Source organism: Cnephaeus nilssonii (genome assembly GCF_951640355.1).
Source record: "Cnephaeus nilssonii genome assembly, chromosome: 1".
Taxonomy (NCBI): domain Eukaryota; kingdom Metazoa; phylum Chordata; class Mammalia; order Chiroptera; family Vespertilionidae; genus Cnephaeus; species Cnephaeus nilssonii.
In genome coordinates this window covers 1,524,547-1,547,733 of record NC_137072.1, presented here as the reverse complement: position 1 = coordinate 1,547,733, position 23,187 = coordinate 1,524,547, and the positions used below count along the sequence as shown (strand labels likewise).

The 23,187-nt window shown below is 44.7% G+C and overlaps 1 protein-coding gene across 2 annotated transcripts in view; it reads right to left on the bottom strand.

Moving 5' to 3' along the window:
- Positions 1–8,422, bottom strand: part of ADPGK (ADP dependent glucokinase) — a 38,500-nt gene extending 30,078 nt beyond the window's left edge. For both annotated transcript variants that reach the window (XM_079789534.1, XM_079789535.1), the window contains exon 1: positions 8,155–8,422. In XM_079789534.1, coding sequence (XP_079645660.1) covers positions 8,155–8,381 — 227 coding nt within the window. In that variant the 5' untranslated portion in view covers positions 8,382–8,422. The remainder of the gene's footprint in view (positions 1–8,154) is intronic.
- Positions 8,423–23,187: the final 14,765 nt, after the last annotated feature.

Genomic DNA, 23,187 nt, shown 5'->3' with positions numbered 1-23,187 from the left:
CTTCCCCTGATCGCCGGGTTGCCTCCCATCCCTGAGGGCTCTTAGACTGTGAGAGGGGGCAGGCTAGGCTGAGGGACCCCCCCTCCAGTGCATGCATTTTCATGCACCGGGCCTCTAGTTAGGAAATAAAGGGAGTGAGGGGACAAAAGAATCAGAAGACAAGATTATGCTTATGTGACAGGCAGAATTTCACACTTCAGTAAAAAAAAATATATAAAAGATTGTAATGTGTTTGGAGAAAATATAGACACAGAAGAAATAACTGGAAAATAAAAGGAAGACAAGAGATGCTGAATAACCAAACAAGAGGCTAAAGGGGCAAGCAGAGGGAGCGGGAAGACTGGGCTTCCTTGCCTATTATTAGAGACAGGTTGGGGGCAGGGAAGGGGACACAGTTCTCCCTTTACCCTCTAAATTCCTTAAAGGCACAGCAGTGGTTCTTACTGTTAGAGTAGGCAGCTAGAAAGATATGAGCTGGGAAAGGTTGGGAGAGGCAGCTGGGACTTGGGAGGAAGTACGTGTGAGACTTGACAAACTGAAAATAGACAATGGAGGTGGTAGGCCCCTACGTGAGCAGGAAAGATTCAGAGCCCTCCAGGATGTGGTCTAACTGGTGGCATAACACCTAGGTGAAGGAGCCTTATAACTTAGAGATACAGTGTGTGTGTGTGTGTGTGTGTGTGTGTGTGTGTGTGTCTTTTCAGAAATTAAGGGAGGGGGAGACTTACTGAGTGGCACTCCAGTCTAGGGATATAAATATCTCAAACCCCACCCAAGCAGGGCACTTGGTTTGGATTCAGCCAGCTGAGTTGCCCACTCAGGTCCTATCTGAGTGTATTTCTTTCCTACAAATAAATCCTGTGTGCTTTTGCTGCCATTTGTTGTCTCTTGTTTGAATTCATTCAAGCAAGACAAGAACTGGGGAAGCAGAGTACTTTCTCTGGCCAGAGACCCCCGTGACCACTGATGACATTATCACTTCCCTTCTGTCTCATCATCTGTAAAATGTTTCCTAGGGTTCTTTTAAGCTGTAACACCACACCTGAGATATTTTAAGAGCTCATCATAAGCACTACAAAGTACAGAACTGTAGAAATCCAAAAGGGAAGAGGCAATAGTCCCAGGGCTGACCATTGGATGGTGCTCTGGAGAAAGAAGGCAGACATTTTCAGGTAAATGACACCAATTTGCAAAACGTAGTAAGACAGGAGAGTAGTCATCACCACTTTCCACTGAGAAAAAGGAGTCCTCTAACATTCCAAAGGCCATGGATGGAGAAGCCAGTTTCAAACGCAGATTTATCTGACACTGAAGCCCAGGCAGGAAGCACCCAGAGGCCAAGATGTGAATGAAGGCATTAACTTTGTGTTTGGACACCATAAGAATGTTGATCTAGTCAGAATGGAGTGTTTGAGTAGGGGAGAAGAGCAAGATAGGTTTCAAAGGTGAGGGTGAAGCCAGGTATGGGGGAACATAAAGAGATTGTTCCCAAGGATGAGGGGTTCATCATTCATCTAATGAGCCTTAGGTACCAGGTCCAATTTGAAACGGGGAGGTGGGACACATTCTAGAAAGATGTGGTGGTGGACTTGGCACTGACAATTTTCTTGAAACTCCTTTTATCCTGTATTTCTCTGGTTCTGATCCACCAACCCCTTACATGACAGTGCCTCCCCAAATGCCATCCTTGCCATTTACCTTCCTTTCTTGTTCTCTTCTTGGGTGATGCTATCCACCTCTGGCTTCAACCTAAGTTCTGACATCTCCAAAATCTGCAACCAACCCTACTATTCCTCAATATACTCCTAACTCCAGCCTCTTGTAGTCAGCAGCTGTGGCTCCCTTTCACCTCCAATTCCACACCATGTACATTTCCCCTCCTTTGAAATCAAACTGGTTACCTTGCACCACAAACTTGTTCATTTTTCTTAATCTCTTAATTGCAACACTGTGGCATGAACATGGAGGGGCAGGAATGGGTTGGAGTTGGGCCTCTGGCATTTGCTAATTGTGGTCTTGGGCAAATCAATGTTTCTAAGCTTCAGTTTACTCATCGGTGAAAACTAGATGATAATATCTGTATCTATCTATAGAAGATTGCTGTAAAATCCTAAATACTAAAAATCTGTCATTTTTGACAGCCTTTCTTTAGCACTTTCAACCTATCAAATCTCATGTGTTTGTCACCATTGGCAAGCAAGAAAAGGTCATTTTCTCCCTTCACACAGACCTTACATTGGCCTCTTAATGAGAGTCAGGGTCTCAGTACTTTCCTCCTTATGAATCACATTAAATTGTGTGTGTGTGTGTGTGTGTGTGTGTGTGTGTGTGTGTGTATTCTCCTAGTAAGTCAACTAGTAAGTCAAACTATCACACACACCTCAAATGGGATTCTGGTACATGAACTGCACTTTCTCCTGCCTACCCCTTGCACAACCCCATCTTTAGTATAAAAATCTCTTGGAGTAATGAGAAATATTACCAATGGATGCCTATTACCCACGAAAATGATGTGAAACAGTCAAACAGGTTAGAACCCATCTTTCACATTCCCACCAGAATTTTGCATCATTTACCTGATTATAAAAAAAAACCTCATCACCTATCTTGATATTAAAGGCCCTTCTTGGTAAGAACTAAGATGATGGCATAGGTAAACACTAGTACTCACCGTCTCCCACAATCACATCAAAATTACAACTAAAATACAGAACAACCATCATTCAAAACCACCTGAAATCTGGCTGAATGGAGGTCCTACAACTAGAGAAGTAAAGAAAGTACATTGAGACTGGTGGGAGGGGCAGAGCATGGAATGGGCTGGTCTGATGCCCACATACAGCATTTTTATTTTAATCAGGAGGGATATCTAGGCTGCAGAGGTTGCCCATGAGGAGCAAGGGACCCCAGCCCCACACCAGACCCCCAGCCCAGGGTTCCAGAGCTTGGAAGAGAAGCCCTGTAACTTCGGGTTCTAAAAACCAGCAGGGATTGTGGCTGAGTGAGGCTGTGGAAGTCCCAGCAGTTCCTCCTAAAGGGCTGGCACATGGACTTACTCAGACTCATTTCTCTGGGCTGGAGAGGTGGCTTGAAAGGAACCTGGGACATTTGGGGAAGAACTGAATTATCTGGCATCAAGGCAAGAACTCCCAGCAGGAGTGCTCACAGGGGTTAGGTTCCTATGCTTAGACTTCCCCCGTTGCAGAGTTAGCTGGCAGCCATATCTGAGTTTCCAACAGCGTGGCTCACACTGTTTGCTCTGCCCTGGTGATTCTCTGAGACCACACCAATCCAATTTGAAGCCTCATCCAAGCTATTTACAATGGCTTTTCCATATGAATGGCCTGTCCTGGATCAGGCTTTAGACTTTCCTAAAATCTTTTAAACAAGTAGCAGCTGATGTCAGCGTGCCCCATACCTATCAATAAGGGGCCTAAGACCAGGCATTAGCCTGCTTTGCTTCACAGCTTGGCCTCATCTGGGTACCTCCAAACCCAATACAAGTAGCAGCCATCTTCAGATGGCTCTTTAGCTCCTGATGGGTGGCCCCAAGCAGTGGCTGACTTTAGGCCCTAGAACCAATGCACCTGGTGGTCAGCTTCAGACCATACCAGATTACAACTCTACACATCCACAAGTGACACATTCAAGGGGCAAACTCAGTGACCACTGAAAATCCACTGAAGCAAGTCCTGCTCCATAGGGTGTCCCCTGCACAGCAGCTCTTCCACTATAGTTGCATCTGGTCCTCACAGCCAATTGGTTTGAAGGTCAATTCCTCCCAGTGATGCCAACAGCAATCGAAGCTTAACTACAAGATGATGCACACAGACCACACAGAGGTGCACCTCGAGTGCCCCACTCAGGTGACTGGGGCGGCTGAGCCACTGGACCCTACAGGACACCTCTATACAAGGCCACTCAACCAATCCCAGGAGACACAGCAGCTCTACCTAATACACAGAAACAAACACAGGGAAGCAGCCAAAATGCAGAGACAAAGAAAGATGTCACAAATAAAGAACCGAAGAAATCTCCAGAAAAAGATCTAAATTAAATGGAAGCAAGAAAACTACTCTAGATAGAGTTCAAAAACAATGGTTATAAGGTTGCTCAAAAATCTTAATGAGAGCTTCAAGGGACCTAGTGAGACTTTCAAGGATCTTAGTGAAAATTTCAAAAACATGAAAAAGGACCAGTTGGAAAGAAAGGATACACTAACTGAAATTAAGAATAATTTACAGGGATTCAACAGTAGAATAGAGGATGCCGAGAATAAAATCAACGATTTAGAATATAAGGAAGCAAAAAACACCCACTCAGAAGAGTAAAAAGAAAGAAGAATTCAAAAATATGAAGATAGTGTAAGGAGCCTTTTGGACAACTTCAAGCGTACCAATATTTACATTGTGCGATGCTAGAAGGAGAAGAGAGAAAGCAAGATATTGAAAACCTATTTGAAGAAGTAATGACAGAAAACTTCCCCCACCTGGTGAAAGAAATAGACTTACAAGTCCAGGAAGTCCTAGAGTCCCAAACAAGAGGAACCCAAAGAGGCCCACACCAAGACACATCAGAATTAAAATGTCAAAGAGAGAATCTTAAAAGCAGCAAGAGAAGAGCATTTAGTTACCTGCAAGGGAGCACCCATACGACTGCCAACTGATTTCTCAACAGAAACTTTGCAGGCCAGAAGGGAGTGGCAATAAATAGTCAAAGTGATGAACAGCAAGGACCTACGAACAAGATTACTCTACCCACCAAAGCTATCATTTAGAATTGAAGGTCAGATAAAGAGCCTCACAGACAAGAAAAAGCTAAAGGAGTTCATCACCACCAAACCAGTATTATATGAAATGCTGAAAGGTATTCTTTAAGAAGAGGAAGAAGAAAACAAAGAAAAATTTAAAAAATGAACAATAAAATGGTAATAAATATCTATCTATTAACAATTGAATCTGAAAACCAAAATAAATGAACAAGGAATCTAATGAACAAAATAAACTGATGAATAAAACAGAACCAGAGGCATGGAGACATGTAACAGACTGACGAATCTCAGGGGGAAGCGGGATGGAGGGGAAGAGATTAACCAAAGATCTTATATGCATAACCTATGGACACAGACAACAGGGTGGTGAAGGCCTGGGGCAGGGTGGGAACTGGGTGGAGGGGGGCAATGTGGGGGAAAATGGGGGACATCTGTAATACTCTTAACAATAAAGATTTTAAAAATAAATACAAAAAGACCCTTCTTGTCATCATTTCTTGACATTTCTCTACCATAAGGTCCTTGCCCTAATTTTTTTAAAATCATGTTTTGTTTTCTTCTTCCTCTCCTTAAACAATACCCTTCAACTTGCTGTTCCCAAACTATGTACTTCTTCACATTTGGTTCTCTCTGCCTAGGTGAACTTATTCCTCCACTTTCATATGGAGAAATCCCACTTCTTCTCCAGGGCCTATTCCATGTAAGTCAGTACGATGGCCACAAGTGAGTCATGATACATAGCCTTCTGTAGTTTACATTTTTCACAAGATATTGATAAATGAAACTTTTTTATTTATTTTAACTGCTATATAATATTTCATTGCTTTGTTTATGTATTTTCCTGTTTCCAACCAAGAGAAAAAAAAACAACAGATATTGAATTTTTGCTACCATAAATAATGCTTTAACTAGGGGAAAAGAAAAAAAAGGTGTTCCATTCCACACGTTCTTTTTTTACAAAGTGACGCTGACACTCTTCCCATCAACATTTGTTCTGTCCCCTCCCCTTAAAACCAGTGGCAGCTAACAACTACAATCAACCTTTAAGATGATCCTGGTCCCAGCCATCATACAACTGAAACTGCACAACCCAAAGTGAGAATTGCCTGGCTGAGCCCAGTCAAATCTCAGAATCATAAGAGATAATAAAATAAAATGACATGACCATGTTTTAAGCTACAAAGTTTTGAGGTGATTTGTGAGATAGCAATAGCAAATGGAACATCCCTTCACAGATGGAGCTTTTCTTCTTGAAACCTCATCCTAGGAAGAATGAGTAATCCTTCTTTGGGACACAAGTTACCTTGTTTTTACTACTAGTCCAGCAAAGCACTTCTCATAATTGTTATGGACAGCATTGCCACTCTTCCCCCACCCCCTGCCCCTGGCCCCCAATTCATATGTTGAAGCCCTAACCACAAATGTGACTGTATTTGCAGATAGACACTATTTAAAGAAGCAATTAAGGTCAAACGAGGCCATAATCCAACAGGACTAGTGTCCATATACCAGTAAGAGGAGGAGGAGACATCAGGAAAGCCCATGCACAGAGGACCGGCCATGGATGTACACACAGCAAGAAGGTGGCCATCTGCACATCAGGCAGAACAAGAAGGTGGCCATCTGCACATCAGGCAGAACAACCTTGCAAGCACCTTGACCTTGGCCTATCAGCCTCTAGACCTGTGAGAAAATACATTTCTGTTTTTAAAGCACCCAGTTTGTGGTCTTCTGTTACAGGAGCCCAAGCTAACATAATGAATATATATTTCCAACAAATGAGATAAGGACCTTGCTTCATCCATCTCTGTATCCTCAGAACCCTAGTGTGGACCTGATACACATGTAGTTGATGAATTAATGTGCATAAAGCCAGAGAGACCAATGAAGCTGGTAAGGAAGTGGGTAAAAGGGCCCAACTTTGAAAAAAAGAGATAAAAATTGATACATCTAAATAAACAATGAATATGTGATATAAAAAAAATACTAGCTAACGTTTGAATGTTCTTTAAAGTAGAAACCATGCTAGATTACATAGATTATTTATTTGTCAGGATAACTTTGCTATCTACCTTAGCCTTCCTGGCCCCAACAATCACAGAAACTAATAGTATAAGACTGTTTTTCTATGGTGCTTTTGAGGTGCTATCAAGAGAACTGAAGTTGAACTGAGACAGGAACTTAAGTTATTGAAAGGAAATAATTACATTCCCAGAGAGGAATGCAAAGGAAGGAGGCACTGTGACTTGGGAGCACCCTAAATATGCAGTATCACTAGATGGGTGAGAAATGAGTTTCAGAGAAGGGCACGAGAGGCTGCAGAGAGTCCATAATGGAGACTAAAAAATGGCAGCTGAATTTGAAAATCACCAAGTCACCAGTGAGCTTTAAGAGGAGTTTCTATGGAGTGCTGGTCTCCAAACTACAGCCTTAAGGAAGGGGAAGCAAGGCATCTATACTAATAAAAGGGTAATATGCTAATTAGACTGAACATCTTCCAGACGACCTTCCGGACAAAGCCATGTTGGCAGGGCCAAAGCAGAGGAGGTGAGAGGCGATCAGGCAGGCAGGGGAGAGCAGTCAGAGGGATCAGGCCAGCAGGCAGGTGAGCCGTTAGGAGCCAGAGGTCCTGAGGGGTCCCAGATTGGAGAGAGTGCAGGCCGAGCTGAGGGGACCCTCTTCCCATGCACAAATTTCGTAAAGAAATAAAGTCGCCGAAACCGGTTTGGCTCAGTGGATAGAGCCTCGGCCTGCAGACTGAGGGGTCCCAGGTTCGATTCCGGTCAAGGGCATGTACCTTGGTTGCAGGCACATCCCCAGTAGGGGGTGTGCAAGAGGCAGCTGATCGATGTTTCTCTCTCATCGATGTTTCTAACTCTCTATCCCTCTCCCTTCCTCTCTGTAAAAAATCAATAAAATATATTTTAAAAAAAGAAATAAAGTCGGTAGTTAAAAGAATTATTGCACTTCTTCCTTCAAGAAGTTCAGAAGCGAGAGGAAGCAGAGTGCTGTCACAGTGAGTAGAGGAGGGCGAGCGTTTGGACTGCAGAGGAGCAGTCGCTAGAGCAGGCAGAGCTGAGTGGAGTGAAGGAGGCACCGACAGAAAGGTGTCTGGCTGAGCCGGCTTTCCGAGAGGCTCCCGGGAGGGCGACCGTCAGCCCGGAGAAAAGGCCGCCGGGGGAGTCCCTGCAGCGAAGGCCGAGGGGCGGGCCGGCCACCCCCGTCGTCAAGAAGGCCGCGAGGACCGGCGCCCAGGGCCTCCCCCGGCCTCGGGGGACCCGTTCGCGCGGCTCCGACTTCCCAGCTGGACCTCCGCCAAGGTGGCCCTCGGCGGCGACCGGCCACACCTCCGGGAGGCGAGACGCAGCCCCGAAGGCACTCACCCCACGGCCACGCGGCGCCAGCGCTGGGCCGGCCGCACGATGAGCGCGTCCCAGGCGGCCGCCAGCCGGCCCTCCGGGGAGCCGGGCCCGGGCTCGGTGGGCCCGGCCTGCAGCGAGCTCCAAAGGGCGCGCAGCGCCGAGCGGGGCAGCTGCGGCCCCACCAGGAAGACACAGCCCACGGCCAAGGCCAGCAGCCCCGCGCCCGCCGCGCCGCGCCACAGCGCCATGGGCACCCGCAGCCCCGCGCCGCCTCTGCTGGTCGCGCCTCTTCCGGGCTCGGCGCGCCGGGTCCACGCGAGCGAAACGTCACGCCGCGCGCCGCTGGCCCCTGCGGGGGGGGGGGGGGGGGGTGCGGGGCCGCCCAGGAGCCCTGTCCGCCCCTCTCCTCCTGGCGCTGGCCGGCCGTTCGGGCCCTGAAGGAATTGACAAAGGCGGTCGTGCTGGTTGGGGCGCTGCCTCCCTTCCCGGAACTCCAACCATTTCCAGAAACCGAGGGGTGAGGATCCCGTTGTTTCCCCGGGAAAACGAAAAGGAGGGATTATAAAGAAGTGGGCAGACTTCCATCCGAGCCCTTCTGTGTCCCCAACTGAATTGTGCCTGTAGTTCCGAGGGGCACGCATCACCCCGCTTTTAATCCGCTCCCTCTGCACGTGTGTGCGTGTGTGATAGGCAGGCAGACACAGCAGAGCGAGGACCACGGGCCAGGCACAGAAGGTCACAGGGTGGGAAGCCCGGTGCCTGGCAAAGGATAACCAGGGTGGAACCTCACCCCAGGGTGACCTTTCCTCCCCTAGCGGATCTCTGGTCATGGGGTTTGGACCCCCTGAGTCTTTCCTCCCTAGAGATAACATCTGCTGTGATGTAGCCCCCATCTTACAAAGGACGCCTCAAAAAGTCGATGTCATTTATTAAAAGCCGGTGGCATACGAGGGAGCAAAAGCCCTCCAGACCTCGAAGCCCCGAACAGCTTGCCACGCCTGGCTTATATTATATTATTATATAATCTGCTCTCCCCTGCCTGCCTGATCGCCTCTAACCTCCTCTGCTCTGGCCCTGCCCACAGTATCAATTACATCTTTGGGTCTGGAATGAGGAATCTGTTTTGTGAAAAAGCATTTTTACAGAAGCAGAATTTGAGCAAATTAGTTATCTAGGAATCACTGAATCAACAGAAACACATTATCTGGGACCGACCACCTGGACAATTTAGAATAATTGTGCTGTCCAGATTCTGGGATCACTGAGTCAACAGGAATGCACTATCTGTAGCTACTAAGGCAATTTAGGATAATTGAATTGTCTTGGGTCCCAGGACGTGTTTCGATGACCAGTGAGATCACAATCAATGGGATATTCAAACCATCATCAATGGAGTATTGGGATAGCATACATAAGTTCAGAAAATCAAAATAACTTTTAAATGAGTACAGAACCCAAAACAGCAAGTTTAAAATATTAAACAGCAATTTTTACCCAAGTGTGGTTGCTACCGTACTTTACATCTAGGCCTCAGATGTACCCAGATAAGCAACAAAATCAGCCAGTCTGGACCAGCTGCATGGAGTAATGATCCCCTACACTAGTGTCGGCCAATGAATCAGTGGAGACCACAACCCTGAAAAGACACACCTGGGAAGTTGCTAAATATTCTATTAAGATCTTCCCCGGGACCCCCCCTAAAATCTCCACCCTTAACACCCTGAGGGTGGAGGACCCAGTGCGGCTCCCTCCCGGGAGCACGCGGTGCCTCTCCCTTCCCCTCTCCCTAACCCTCCCTCTCCTCTCCTTTACCTCTATGACCTATTTCCTAAGTCCATTTCTTCTAGAAATTACTTCTCCCACCACTGTGATTTACCAAATGTTCTCTCACAGTTTGGGTCTTAGCTCCGATTTCTTTCCTAGCCAGAACCCAAGTGCAGAGGTTGCTGAACCCAGATTTTGTCTGACCCCAACGGTCCCACAGCTGGTGTGGTTATTCCTGCTGCCTACAACACATCCTCCATAGTTTACTAAATTCCTCGTCTTTCACACGCAGGGCTCAGCGCCCCCCGCAGGAATCAGCTCTAATGACTGCGGTGCTGCAGCGAGCTCCGGGGGTATTCTGCCTCTTTGGAGGGAGGCTAAGACCTTCAGCCCCTGGAGACATAGGCCAACACGAAGGAGAGCTTGCAGCAATCATCCTGGCTGAATGGCCAGATTAAAACCGAAAATAATCCTTTTGGGGGCGCTGTTCCCTGGAACAATCTCAGAAAAATGTACAAATCCATACATCTTGTGTACAACACAGGGAGGTTATGAACCTCAGTTAAGAAACCCTGGTTTCTCCTCTTCTCCCTTGTGATATGGCTTAACCTTTTGCACTCGGATGTCGAGTGTGACTCGACACGGTTAGCATTAGAATAAAGGAATCGAGAAAAAAGCCAGCGAGTGCAAAGGGTTAAACCCCGCAGACCCTGCTGTCTTTGTTGTAACCCTTGTGTGTGAGCCTAGGTCGGGACACAGTGAAGCTAGGCTTAGTGCCAGCTCAGTCACCGCAGCCGCCATGCCAGGCCTTGTCTTGTTCCCTGGCCTGTTTCTGTTTTTCCAGCCCTGCTGGCTCCGGACTTGGCTCTGTGTGGGACTTCCCACTCTGTGTCTGACCTTTGGACTTGGTAGTGAAACTTTACTTCCCTAACTTTGATCTTGAGCATTAGGCTTCATCCCCTTCCCACCCCCCAGCACCACTGTATCAGCACTTACCCATCCCACCCTATCATCCACCCTCTCGTCTCACCAACCTGACCACAGCCCTCCTGACTGACCATAGCATTTTTTATATAAATCTTTATTGTTCAGATTATTATAGTTGTTCCTCTCCACCCCCCCTCCCATAGCTCCTCTCCACCCGGTTCCCACCACACCCCATGCCCTCATCCCCCACACACTGTCCTCGTCCATAGGTGTAAGATCTTTGTCCAGTCTCTTCCCGCACCTCCCACACCCCCTTCCCCCTGAGAATTGTCAGTCCACTCCCTTTCTATGCCCCTGATTCTATTATATTCACCAGTTTATTCTGTTCTTCAGATTTTTTATTCACTTGATTTTTAGATTCACTTGATAGATATGTATTTGTTGTCACTTTGTTGTTCATAATTTTTATCGTTACCTTTTCCTTTCTCTTCTTAGAGAATATCCTTCAGCATTTCATGTAATACTGGTTTGGTGGGGATGAATTCCTTTAGCTTTTTCTTGTCTGTGAAGCTCGTTATCTGACCTTCAATTCTGAATGATAACTTTGCTGGATAGAGTAGTCTTGGTTGTAGGTTCTTGCTATTCATTACTTTGTATATTTCTTGCCACTCCCTTCTGGCCTGCATAGTTTCTGTTGAGAAATCAGCTGACAGTCGTATGGGTACTCCCTTGTAGTTTTTCTCTTGCTGCTTTTAATATTCTCTCTTTGTCTTTTGCCCTTGGCATTTTAATTCTGATGTGTCTTGGTGTGGTCCTCTTTAGATTCCTCTTGTTTGGGGTTCTCTGTGCTTCCTGGACTTGTAAGTCTATTTCTTTCACCAAGTAGGGGAGATTTTCTGGCATTATTTCTTCAAATATGTTTTCAGTATCTTGCTCTCTCTCTTCTTCTGGCACCCCCATAATTCGGATGTTGGTATGCTTGAAGTTGTCCCAGAGGCTCCTTACACTATCTTCAGACTTTTGGATTCTTTTTGCTTTTTGCTTTTCCAGTTGGGTGTTTTTTGCTTCTTCGTATTTCAAATCTTTGACTTGATTCTTGGGATCCTCTAGTCTGCTGTTGAATCTCTGTATATTATTCTTTATTTCAGTCAGTGTATGCTTAATTTCTGATTAGTCCTTTTTCATATTCTTGAGGGTCTCACTAAATTTATCAGAGGTTTCTAGAAGATTCTTGAGTAACATTATAACCGTGGTTTTGAACTCTATATCCAGTCTTTTGCTTTCATCCATTTCTTTCATTTGTGACATGTTTGTCTCTGCATTTTGGCTGCTTTCCTGTATTTGTTTCTATGCACTGGGTAGCTGCTAAGTCTCCTTGAGTTGATAGACTGGCCTTGTGTTGTAGGTGTCCTATAGGGCCCAGTGGCTCAGCCTCCCCAGTCACCTGAGGTGGATGCTCTTGGTGCACCCCTTTGTTTGCACAGTCTTGTTGTAGTTAACCCTTGATTGCTGTTGATATCACTGGGAGTAATTGACCTCCAGGCCAGTTGTCTGTGATGACCAGCTGTGTCTACACTGGAAGATCTGTTGCACAGGAGACACCTTTATGGGGCAGGACTTGCTTCACTGGGGCTTTGGTGCTCACTGAGTCTGCCCCTTGAGTGTGTCTCTTATGGATGTGAAGATTTGTAATCCGATATGATCTCACTCTGACCACTGGATACACTGGCTCTTGGACCTCCAAGATTCCTGCTCTTTGTATGGGGTTTAGAAGTGTCCAGACGAGGCCCAGCTGTGAAACAAGGTAGCTGCTGCTGCTGCCGCCAGGCAGTGGGCCTTCTTTTTCAATTTCTGGGGTTCTCTGACCCAGCTGCAGTTTATTTTAGGGGAAAGAACAGGCCATTCATATGCAAAAGCCAATGCGCATAGCTTGGGTGGGGTTGTAAATTGGGTGGGGTGGGGTTTCTGGGAATCACCAGGGCAGAGCAAACAGCGATGGCTGCCCTGAACCAGAGAAGTCCCCGGTTCTCCGCATCTCACCCCCTCGTGCAGGAACAATGATCGCTGCGAGCACCTCTAAGAGAAAGCCGCCCTCATGTTCCTGTCCCGATGCCAGACAGTCCAGTTTCTCCCCATATGTGTCTGGGTCCCCCAGAGTCTCGCCCGGAACTGGAGTTCAGAGCAGGCAGGAGCTTGTATCTCCCTCCCGATTAAAAGAGCAGTACATCCAGGTGCCAGCACTTTCCGCGCCTCCGCACCTCTTCCCAGTCTCCCTGTGCTTTCTTCACCTTTCTAGTTGTGGAACTTCCACTCAGCCAGCTTTCCCGTGGTTCTGGGTGGTAGATGTTCTGCCATTTTGATATGGTTGTGAGAGGCAGCAAGCCAACTTGGTTTCTCCCCATAGCAGTCTTTTTAAAGGAGATATTCACACAGGAAGAGATTTAGGCTATCTTGGAGAAAAAAGAAGCCCAGGAGCCAATGAGATATATGTGGTGCCATGAAGCTGTCTTCCCTAGAGTTGCTTGTTCCTTCTCTGTCTTTGAGAAACTGCTTCCTCTCTTGACCCAAACTGGGCAGGTTTCCCTACCCCGCCCCAGAAGTGACTGAACTAGAACCTGACTCATAAGCAGTGAATACACTGACTGGCCAGAGACCATTTCTTTCTACTCAGAATATAAACCAAGAGTGAAGAGTCTGTAATGTAAACCAAAATTAATTTGTAATTTTGTAACAAAGAATAAAAAAACGTTTATTTGAGCCCAGCTGGTGTGACTCAGTGGTTGAGTGTCGACCCATGCACCAGGAGGTGGCCAGTTCAATGATTCAATTCCCAGTCAGAGCACATGCCCAGGTTGGGGGCTTGAAACCCACTGGGGGCCATGCAGGAGGCAGCAGATCAATGTTTCTATCTCTCTAAAAATCAATAAAAACACTTTTTACTAAAGGATTTATTTGAGCTAACATAACTGCATCCCAGGAGATACAGATTCAGGTAGCAACCTAAACTGTGTCCCACCAGGCAAAGGGGAGGTTGCCTTTTATAGCAAAAATTTCTACCATGTTCCCAATTGGGTCCGTTTCGTGTAAATGAGGTATCCAAATTTGTATACTTCATATTGGTCTAAACTCAGTCCTGATTGGTTGGCATTACACATCCTTATTGGTTGTTATGGAGCAGTTCTAATTGGATGGGGTAGATCTTTGTCCATTGGTGGAAAGACCAAACTAGGAACTGACTCTCTTATAATAGTTGACTCAGATAGCTAAATGAGCAGGGTACAGTGAAGGAAGCCAAGAGTTCAGTCTGAGGCCCTGGCCAGTTGCTTAGAGCCTCCTCCAGATATGCCAAGGTTGTGGGTTCCATAGCCAGTCAGGGCACATACAAGATTCAACCATTGAATGCATAAATAAATGAAACAACAAATTTATGTTTCTCTCTCAAAATCAATCGATCAATCTATTTTAAAAAAGAGTTCAGTTTGAGTTCTTTTATACAGAGTACCTGAGAAGCCCCTGTCAGCAAATGGCTGCTGGGCTCTTACTATTTATAAAATTTAGGTTCTCGGTTGAGTATAAGGAGTCCATATCAGCAGATAAATTTATTTTCAAGGTTCACATTAAATTTATCTTGTCAGGGTCCACAGTAGCTAGTTGGTTTTGATTGTGGACCTGCAGTTTTACATAGGTTTGAAGGGCAGATAGAACCAGTTAAATATATTTTCAAGGTGAAGCTTTGGAGAGAGCCGAGGAAGTTGAACTGTGGGAAGGCCATGTAACAGGCCTAAAGGATGAGGGAAGTGCTCAATACCAAACTGATGTGGAGAAAAAGGACCTGGGGCGTACCCTTCTGGCTCCCAGGAGAGCTGCTGAGCTGACAGTGTTTTGCATTTCTTCTGCTTCTTTCTAGGTTTACATGACCCCCACCCCACCTCTCGGTTTTATTGAGATATAATTGACATAGAACACTGTATAAGTTTGAGGTGGTTTGATATACGTATATGTTGCACAATGATCACCACAATAAGTTTATTTTTTTATTATTTTATTTTATTTTTGTTTTAGGTAAACAACTGTTTATTCTTTGCTGTTCTTCCATCATTTTTTTCCATTTTTTATTAAGGTATTATATATGTACATATCTTACCATTGCCCCCCCCCACCCGACTCCCATATATGCCCTCACCCCCCAGAGTTTTGCATCCATTGGTTATGCTTACATGCATGCATACAAGTCCTTTGATTGATCTCTTATCTCCCCCACCTCTCCCTAACCTTCCCCCTGTAATTTGCGGGGAAGTCTGGATTCTTGTTGTTTGTTGGTCTGAAGCTGTGATAGCAGTTCTCTGTCCCCAGTGGCTGCAGGGTCCTGGTTTGTGTCAGAAGCCAGGATCCGGGTCTCAGGCAGCTCTGTTTCCCAAGATGGCGTGGTCTCCGCGTCCGCACCAGCCGCCGAGAAGTGTCCTCTTTGTGCGCGGGGCTCCGCCTTCTAGGACTGCCCGGTTAGGCAGCCCCTTGGAAGACCTGCAGAATCTAACTGACCCTAGCTCATACACACACACACACACACCACACATCTACACTCTCCTCTATGGGTTCCTCACTCACACTCTCTCTCTCCCTACCTTCCTGTCGGTCGCCATCTTTTTCTTCTGTTCACCACAATAAGTTTAGTTAATATCCATTACCTCACATAATTACATTTTTTTTCCTTTTAAAAAAACCTTTATTGTTGAGAGTATTACAGATGTCCCTCTTTTCCCCCCTCCACCCAGTTCCCACCTGCCCCAGGCCTTCACCACTCTATTGTGTGTACTGGTAATGGTAGGGGAAGAAATAGAATATTGGAGACTAGCTAGAGTTAGAGAAATATTAATCAAGCTCAGTTAGTCATGATTGACTTGTGTTGGTTAAAGAAAGGACAACCTTGGAATGTGGTCCATTCTCATTTAATAACTGCCTATTATGAAAAGAGTAACAACCTTGTTGTCCAAACAATGGAGTCCTGTACCACACCAGCCCAAATTGCCTACTTCCCCATTCCTGTACTCCCTACTTCCCCATGTAATCCTTGTCCTACCCTATATAAGCAGCTGGCTTCTGGGGGCTGCAGAGCAGATTTTTGTGGATGACCTGCTGCTCTCCCGTACTGCCGGCAGTTTTGGAATAAACACTCATACATGATCAACCCTGTCTCTGCTTAATTGGCTCAAGTAGTAACAGGCAGCACAGACCCATCGAAAGTCCAGTTACAGTAATGCATATACAGTATGCATTTAACATCTTTGGTTCATCTCTTTCCACTCCCCCTTTCCCTTTGAGATTCATTAGTCTGTTCCATGTTTTGATGCCTCTGATTCTGTTTTATGTACCAATTTATTTTATTAGATTTCTTGTTCATTTAATTTGATTTTTAGATTTAATTGTTGATAGACAGGTATTTATTGCCATTTTATTGTTCATATTTTTAATCTTTTTTATTTTTCCTCTTGTTAAAGAATACCCTTCAACATTCCATGTAATATATGTGCGGTGGTGATGAACTCCTTTAGCTTTTTCTTGTCTGTGAAGCTCTTTATTTGACCTTTAATTCTAAATGATAGCTTTGCTGGGTAGAGTAATCTTGGTTGTAGTTCCTTGCTATTCAGCACTTTGAATATTTTTTGCCACTCCCATCTGGCCTGCATAGTTTCTGTTGAGAAATCAGCTGACAATCCTATGGGTGCTCCCTTGTAGGTAACTAAATGCTTTTCTCTTGCTGCTTTTAAAATTCTCTTTTTATCTTTAATCCTCAGCATTTTAATTCTGATGTGTCTTGGTGTGGGCCTCTTTGGGTTTCTCTTGTTTGGGACTATTTGAGCTTCCTGGACTTGTAAGTCTATTTCTTTCACCAGGTAGAAGTTTTCTGTCATTATTTCTTCAAATAGGTTTTCAATATCTTGCTGTCTTCTCTTCTTCTGGCACCCCCACAATGCAAATGTTGGTATGCTTGAAGTTGTCCGAAAGGCTCCTTACACTATCTTCATATACTAGTATTTGAATTCTTTTTTTCCTTTTGCTCTTCTGATTGGGTGGTTTTTTACTTCTTCATATTCCAAATAGCTGATTTGATTCTTGGCATCCTCTACTCTACTGATGAATCCCTGTAAATTATTCTTTATTTCAGTTAGTGTATACTTACTTTCCAACTGGTCCTTTTCCATGTCGTTGACATTCTCATTGAGATACTTGAAAGTCTCACTAAGTCCCTTGAAGCTCTTATTAAGATCCTTGAGCAACCTTATAATCATGGGTTTGAACTCTTTATCCAGTAGTTTGCTTTCTTCCATTTCTTTAATTTGTGACATGTTTCTTTGTCTCTATATTTTGTTTCCTTCCTTTGTTTATTTATATGTATTAAGTAGAGATGATATGTCTCCTGGAGTTGGTAGAATGGCCTTGTATAATAGGTATCCTGTAGGGCCCAGTGGCTCAGCCTCCACGGTCACCTGAGCTGGGCACTCTAGGTGCACCCCTGTGTGGTCTGAATGCCGTCTTGTTGTAGTTGATCCTTGATTGCTATTGGCATCACTGGGAGGAATTGTACTCCAGGCCAATTATCTGTGAGGACCAGGTGTGATTACAGTGGAAGAACTGCTGTGCAGGAGACATCCCTATGGAGCAGGACTTGCTTCAGGGGGGCTTTGGTGCTCACTGAGTCTGCCCCTTGAGAGTGTCGCTTGTGGATGTGTAGAGCTGTAATCTGCTCTGGTCTGATGCTATCCACCAGGTGCATTGGCTCTAGGGTCTCTAGGGAAGTGCAAAGTCAGCCACTGCTGGGGCCACCAGGCAGGAGCTACAGAGTGATATGCAGATACCTGCTATGTGTATTGGGTTTGTAAGTGCCCAGGTTGTGAAGCAAGGCAGGCTGGTGCTAGTGCTGGGTCTTGAGCCTTTTATTGGTAAGTTTACAGCATGCTGACACCAGCTGCTGCTTACATGGGAGATTTTAGGAAAGTTTGAAGCCTGAGCCAGGACACCCCATTCATATGGAAAAGCTGCTGCAAACAGCTTGGGTGGGGCTTTGCAAATTGGATGGGGTTGGGTCTCATTAAAAAATGTATTGTGGACATATTTCCATGTCAGAACATAGAGGTCCACCTCATCATTTCATTTTATTTTTTATTTTTTTTCAAGCTTTTATTTTTTAAAATTGTTTAAAGTAGTACATATATCTCCTTCCCCCCTCCCCCGCATTGACCTTCCCCCAGCCTCCCCTACCCCCTGTCGCATGCCCTCATCCCACCCCCTCAGTGTCTTGTGTCCATTGGTTGTGCTTATATGCATGCATACAAGTCCTTTGGTTGATCTCTTTCCCCCCCTTCCCAACACTCCCCAGCCTTCCCGCTGTAATTTGACAGTCTGTTCGATTCGTTACTGCTTCTGTATCTATCTTTTTGTTCATCAGGTTATAATGTTCTTTATTTTACATTGTTAATGGAAAAAACCATTGAAACCTGTAAAGAATTTTGTGAGTTTATTTGAGCCAAACTGTCGACATATGCCGGGAAGCAGAACCTCAATGAATTGAGATAATGCTCTGAAGAATGGCGGGTTACATTTGTATTTATACATTGCAATAAAAGGAGTCGGGACATAGGTGGGTTACATGAAATTCATTGGTGATGGATTAAGGAGGTGGGAGAAAGCAAAGCGGTGGGAAACCCCTGGGATTGGATAAAAAGTAAAATGATGGACACATACTTAGGTGAGTGCAGAAACAATTAACATGATAATGAAGGAATTTGTGGTATCTGTCCTGTCCCTCACCACATCAGGTTGTGCCCCAGGGGCTCCAGAAAAAGGGAAGTTACAAGTTACCCAGACATCTCACAGATATGTTATCTTAGAGGCAAAAAGGCAAATGGCTCAGTAAAGATCTAAGTTGATCTTTGTCAGGGAAAATATCGGTCTAGGACATGACTGCCCACTATAACCTGTTTGTAGTTAAATATTTAATTTTCAGACCATCTTTTGTGGTTATTTTAGGTCTCTAAGTTTGCAAGACTGCAACACAGGCCTCCCCTGAGCTTGTCAGGTTAGCATGTGGCTCCTTTCATCCACAACATAAATGAGTGAGATCATGTGGTATTTTTGATTCATTGCCAGGCTTATTTCACTTAGCTTAATGCTCTCCAGTTCCATCCATGCTGCTGCAAATGATGAGAATTCCTTCTTTTTTATAGCAGCATGGTATTCCATTGTGTAGATATACCACAGTTTTTTAATCCACTCATCTGCTGATGGGCACTTAGGCTGTTTCCAAATCTTAGCTATGGTGAATTGTGCTGTTATGAACATAGGGGTGCATATATCCTTTCTGATTGGTGTTTCTAGTTTCTTGGGATATATTCCTAGAAGTGGGATTACTGGGTCAAATGGGAGTTCCATTTTCGGTTTTTTGAGGAAACTCCATACTGTTCTCCACAGTGGCTGCACCAGTCTGCATTCCCACCAGCAGTGCACGAGGGTTCCTTTTTCTCTGCATCCTCGCCAGCACTTGTCATTTGTTGACTGTTGATGATAGCCATTCTGACAGGTATGAGATGGTACCGTATGGTCGTTTTGATTTGCATCTCTCGGATAATTGGTGACTTTGAGCATGTTTTCATATGTCTCTTGGCCTTCCTTCTGTCTTCTTTTGAAAAGATTCTATTTAGGTCCGTTGCCCATTTTTTTTTTTTTAGAGGCACCCATATTAATGAAGTTTTATTGGATTTATACAGTGTCAGAGATCACATCTCCTTGTATCTTTTTTATTTATTTTATTTTTTTATTTCTTTATTGATTAAGGTATCACATATTTGTCCTCGTCCCCCCATTCCCATCCCACACCCCTCCCCACACATGCCCCCAGCCCCCTGTTGTCCTTTACCGCTGCTCAGGCTCATATGCCTGCACGCAAGTCCTTTGGTTGATTTCCCCCTTTACTCCCACCCTTCCCTACCCTCCCCCTGAGGCCCGACAGTCTGATCCATGCCTCCTTGTCTCTGGGTCTGTTCTTGTTCATCAGTCTATGTTGTTCATTATTTCCCCTAGATGAGTGAGATCATGTGCTATTAGAAATACACTTATAAGAACCGAAAATGAGACAGGCAATAATGGTTATGGTGACAGGCAAATGAATCAGTGTGTAGTGAGTTTCTTTCTGGGCCAACAGTTCTTTTGAGACCCAATTTCAATGTCCAACAGTTCCTTATGTGTACATGTCAGCACTGACATTTCAGTTCTGGATGGTGGACAAATGGTGGTAATGCAGGTCCGACTCTGTCCGGTTTGGTCCTGGGCAATCTGCAGTGATGCACAGCTGCTAACTGCTAGTATGGGAAGGCCACATCCGCGTCTTCCGTCTCTGGACTGCTTCTCTTCTGTCTTCATGGCTGGAGTAGTCCTGTTGATTCCTCTCTTGCTGGAATCCACATGGTCTCGGAGTTGTTTTCTGAAAATATACAAACATATTCTCGACCAAAGGTTAATAAAGGAATATTTTCTATAAATTTGACTGGGGATCCTTTTTCAATTTTTGCCCAAATGATTTTCCTCTGGCTTGTTTTGTCACCTTGTGTGTTTTTCATGGGTGTCTTGCTGTTAGCATTACAATTAATTTTCTAAAGTATTAATTTTCTAAATGTAATTTACTTACAGGATATTTTTCCTTACATGATATTCCTCTACTATCCCCTCCTTTTTTGATTTAAATGTTAGGAGGCTTTTGAAAATTTTATAATGTATTCTTGATGGCTTTTAAATTTTAATTTTTTGCACTATAATATTACTGTTTTAGGTTCATTATATGGTGCACACTTTTATCATGAGATGAAGTACCAATAAAAATTTTAGTTGACTCTTTAGGAACACCTTTTTGTCTGGTACAATTAATTTTTCTAGAATATTCACTTGTTTCAACTAGCCAATTTAAATTTGCCTGAAAACTTGACTACTATTTTACTGTCAAATTTATTACTCTAACAATCATCTTGTTTTACCCTGTAAATATTGGTGGAAGGGATTATTTGCCTTCTTGAGTAGGTCCTGAGCATTCCTGGTGGTAGGCTGGATTTAGATATCGTAAACCCCCTTCCCCATACCATGGGTACAAGGCAACTCAAACAATTCTTGTTGGAGTGAGAGGGCAGCTGCTGTCGGCCAAGTCTCTGTCAGTCACCTGGGTCATGATCTGAGCTGGGCATGGGAAGCACAAAGCAGCCATGGGGGCAGGAGACCTCCCTCAGAAGGGGCTAGGATTCAGTCCCCTGCAATGTTGGGGGGGTGAGGGTCTATGCCCCACCTCTGTTGATCCCCAAATTCTCTCCTGATGGCCCCTCTGCGACTGTGCCTGTCTTAGGTTGTTCCTTCCTTGAGGAATCTTACCCGTCTCTGGCTAACCAGCCATCCTCCGGGGCCAAGCAGGGTGACGTGAGGTTCAGTTTTGTCTCCTTGGTAGCCTATGCCCCCGTGGCCTCCATGCCCAGCACCTGCCTTGGGATCCCCTCGCCTGCTGGCGGGGCCCCAGCACTGATCACATATCTTAGAGAACCCGGGTTTCTTCTCCAGGGAGGGCTCAGTTCGCCCTACTGGGTGAGAGACAGATCCATGGCACCAGTCATCACGAGACTTCAACCTCGACATGAACAGAGAGCTCATGTAACAGCTGTGAGCAATTGAATTGTGAGAAGAGGGTCTCTCTTGGCTTAAAGGGTAAGAGGGACCCATATAGAATGCTCAGGTGCCCTCCCAGGAGGCCCTCTACCCAATGAAAAGGGTTAAATCCTTACATGTTCTTTTTAAATTGCTGCCAGACATTCAAGGAATTAGTTTGTATGTTTGCTTGGGATAATTGTATATTATGCTGTAGTAATTCTAAAGTATCAAGAGATGTGTTAAGTTTGTCTCCAAGCACCAAACAGATGACTTTTTTTATTTTATTTATTTTTTATCCCCAAGGGTGCGAGGAACTATTATAAGTACTGGGGGTGATCCAAATCTGGGAATAATTTTTAATGACAGTGTAGGATAATATCATGTAAGGATATTCTTTGTTCTAGTCATGGGAATTCCCTTTCAGACTGGCTGTCCATTTCTTTTTATATAGACAAGGTCTTAGTTACATTTTCTGCACCTCCACCGGGGGCACGTAGTGATAGTAGTGACACCCTTTCTTTGGTGTCCACACAAGCCAGAAACCTCTCTTTAATTGTACACACAAAGGGGCATTGTTTTGATTTTGTATCATACAAAAGGGAAGCTGGGTGGAGACCCCTATGTATTTATACTTTCTTGCCCCACCCATGGACCTCCTAGATGTCCAGGGTGTTTGGTATTATTGGTAACTACATTAGTCAGAGGATCAGCCCACGTAATGGGTCTTACCCATGAAGGGTCAGGAGCATAAGATCAAAATACTTACCCTCTTGTCCCTGATAAAATTACCGTACATCTGATGATTGCTAGCGTGGCTAGAAAGGCGTTCTCAGGCATTCTTGGGTTTCTGGTTACCTCACAATTTCTTCCCTGCGGTTTGACGTTCTGATTGATGTTTCTCTGTTTCTGGATCTATTTTCCCCCCCATCAGTTTATGTTGTTCATTATATTCCACAAATGAGTGAGATCATGTGATATTTATCTTTCTCTGCCTGGCTTATTTCACTAAGCATAATGTTCTCCATCTCCATCCATATTGTTGCAAATGGTAAGAGCTCCTTCTTTTTTACCACAGCGTAGTATTCCATTGTGTAGATGTACCACAGTTTTTTAATCCACTCATCTGCTGATGGGCACTTAGGCTGTTTCCAAATCTTAGCTATGGTGAATTGTGCTGCTATGAACATACGGATGCATATATCCTTTCTGATTGATGTTTCCAGTTTCTTGGGATATATTCCTAGAAGTGGGATCACTGGGTCAGATGGGAGTTCTATTTTTAGTTTTTTAAGGAAACTCCATACTGTTCTCCACAGTGGCAGCACTAGTCTGCATTCCCACCAGCAGTGCACGAGGGTTCCTTTTTCTCCACATCCTCTCCAGCACTTGTCATTTGTTGACTTGTTGATAATGGCCATTCTGACAGGTGTGAGATGGTACCGCATTGTTGTTTTGATTTGCATTTCTCTAATGATTAGTGATTTAGAGCAGGTTTTCCTATGTCTCTTGGCCTTCCTTCTGTCTTCTTTCGAAAAGTGTCTATTTAGATCAGTTGCCCATTTTTTGATTGGGTTGTTTATCTTCTTTTTGTTAAGCTGCATGAGTTCCCTGTAAATGTTGGAGATTAAACCCTTATCGTTGATATCATTGGCAAATATGTTCTCCGATGTAGTGGGCTTTCTTGTT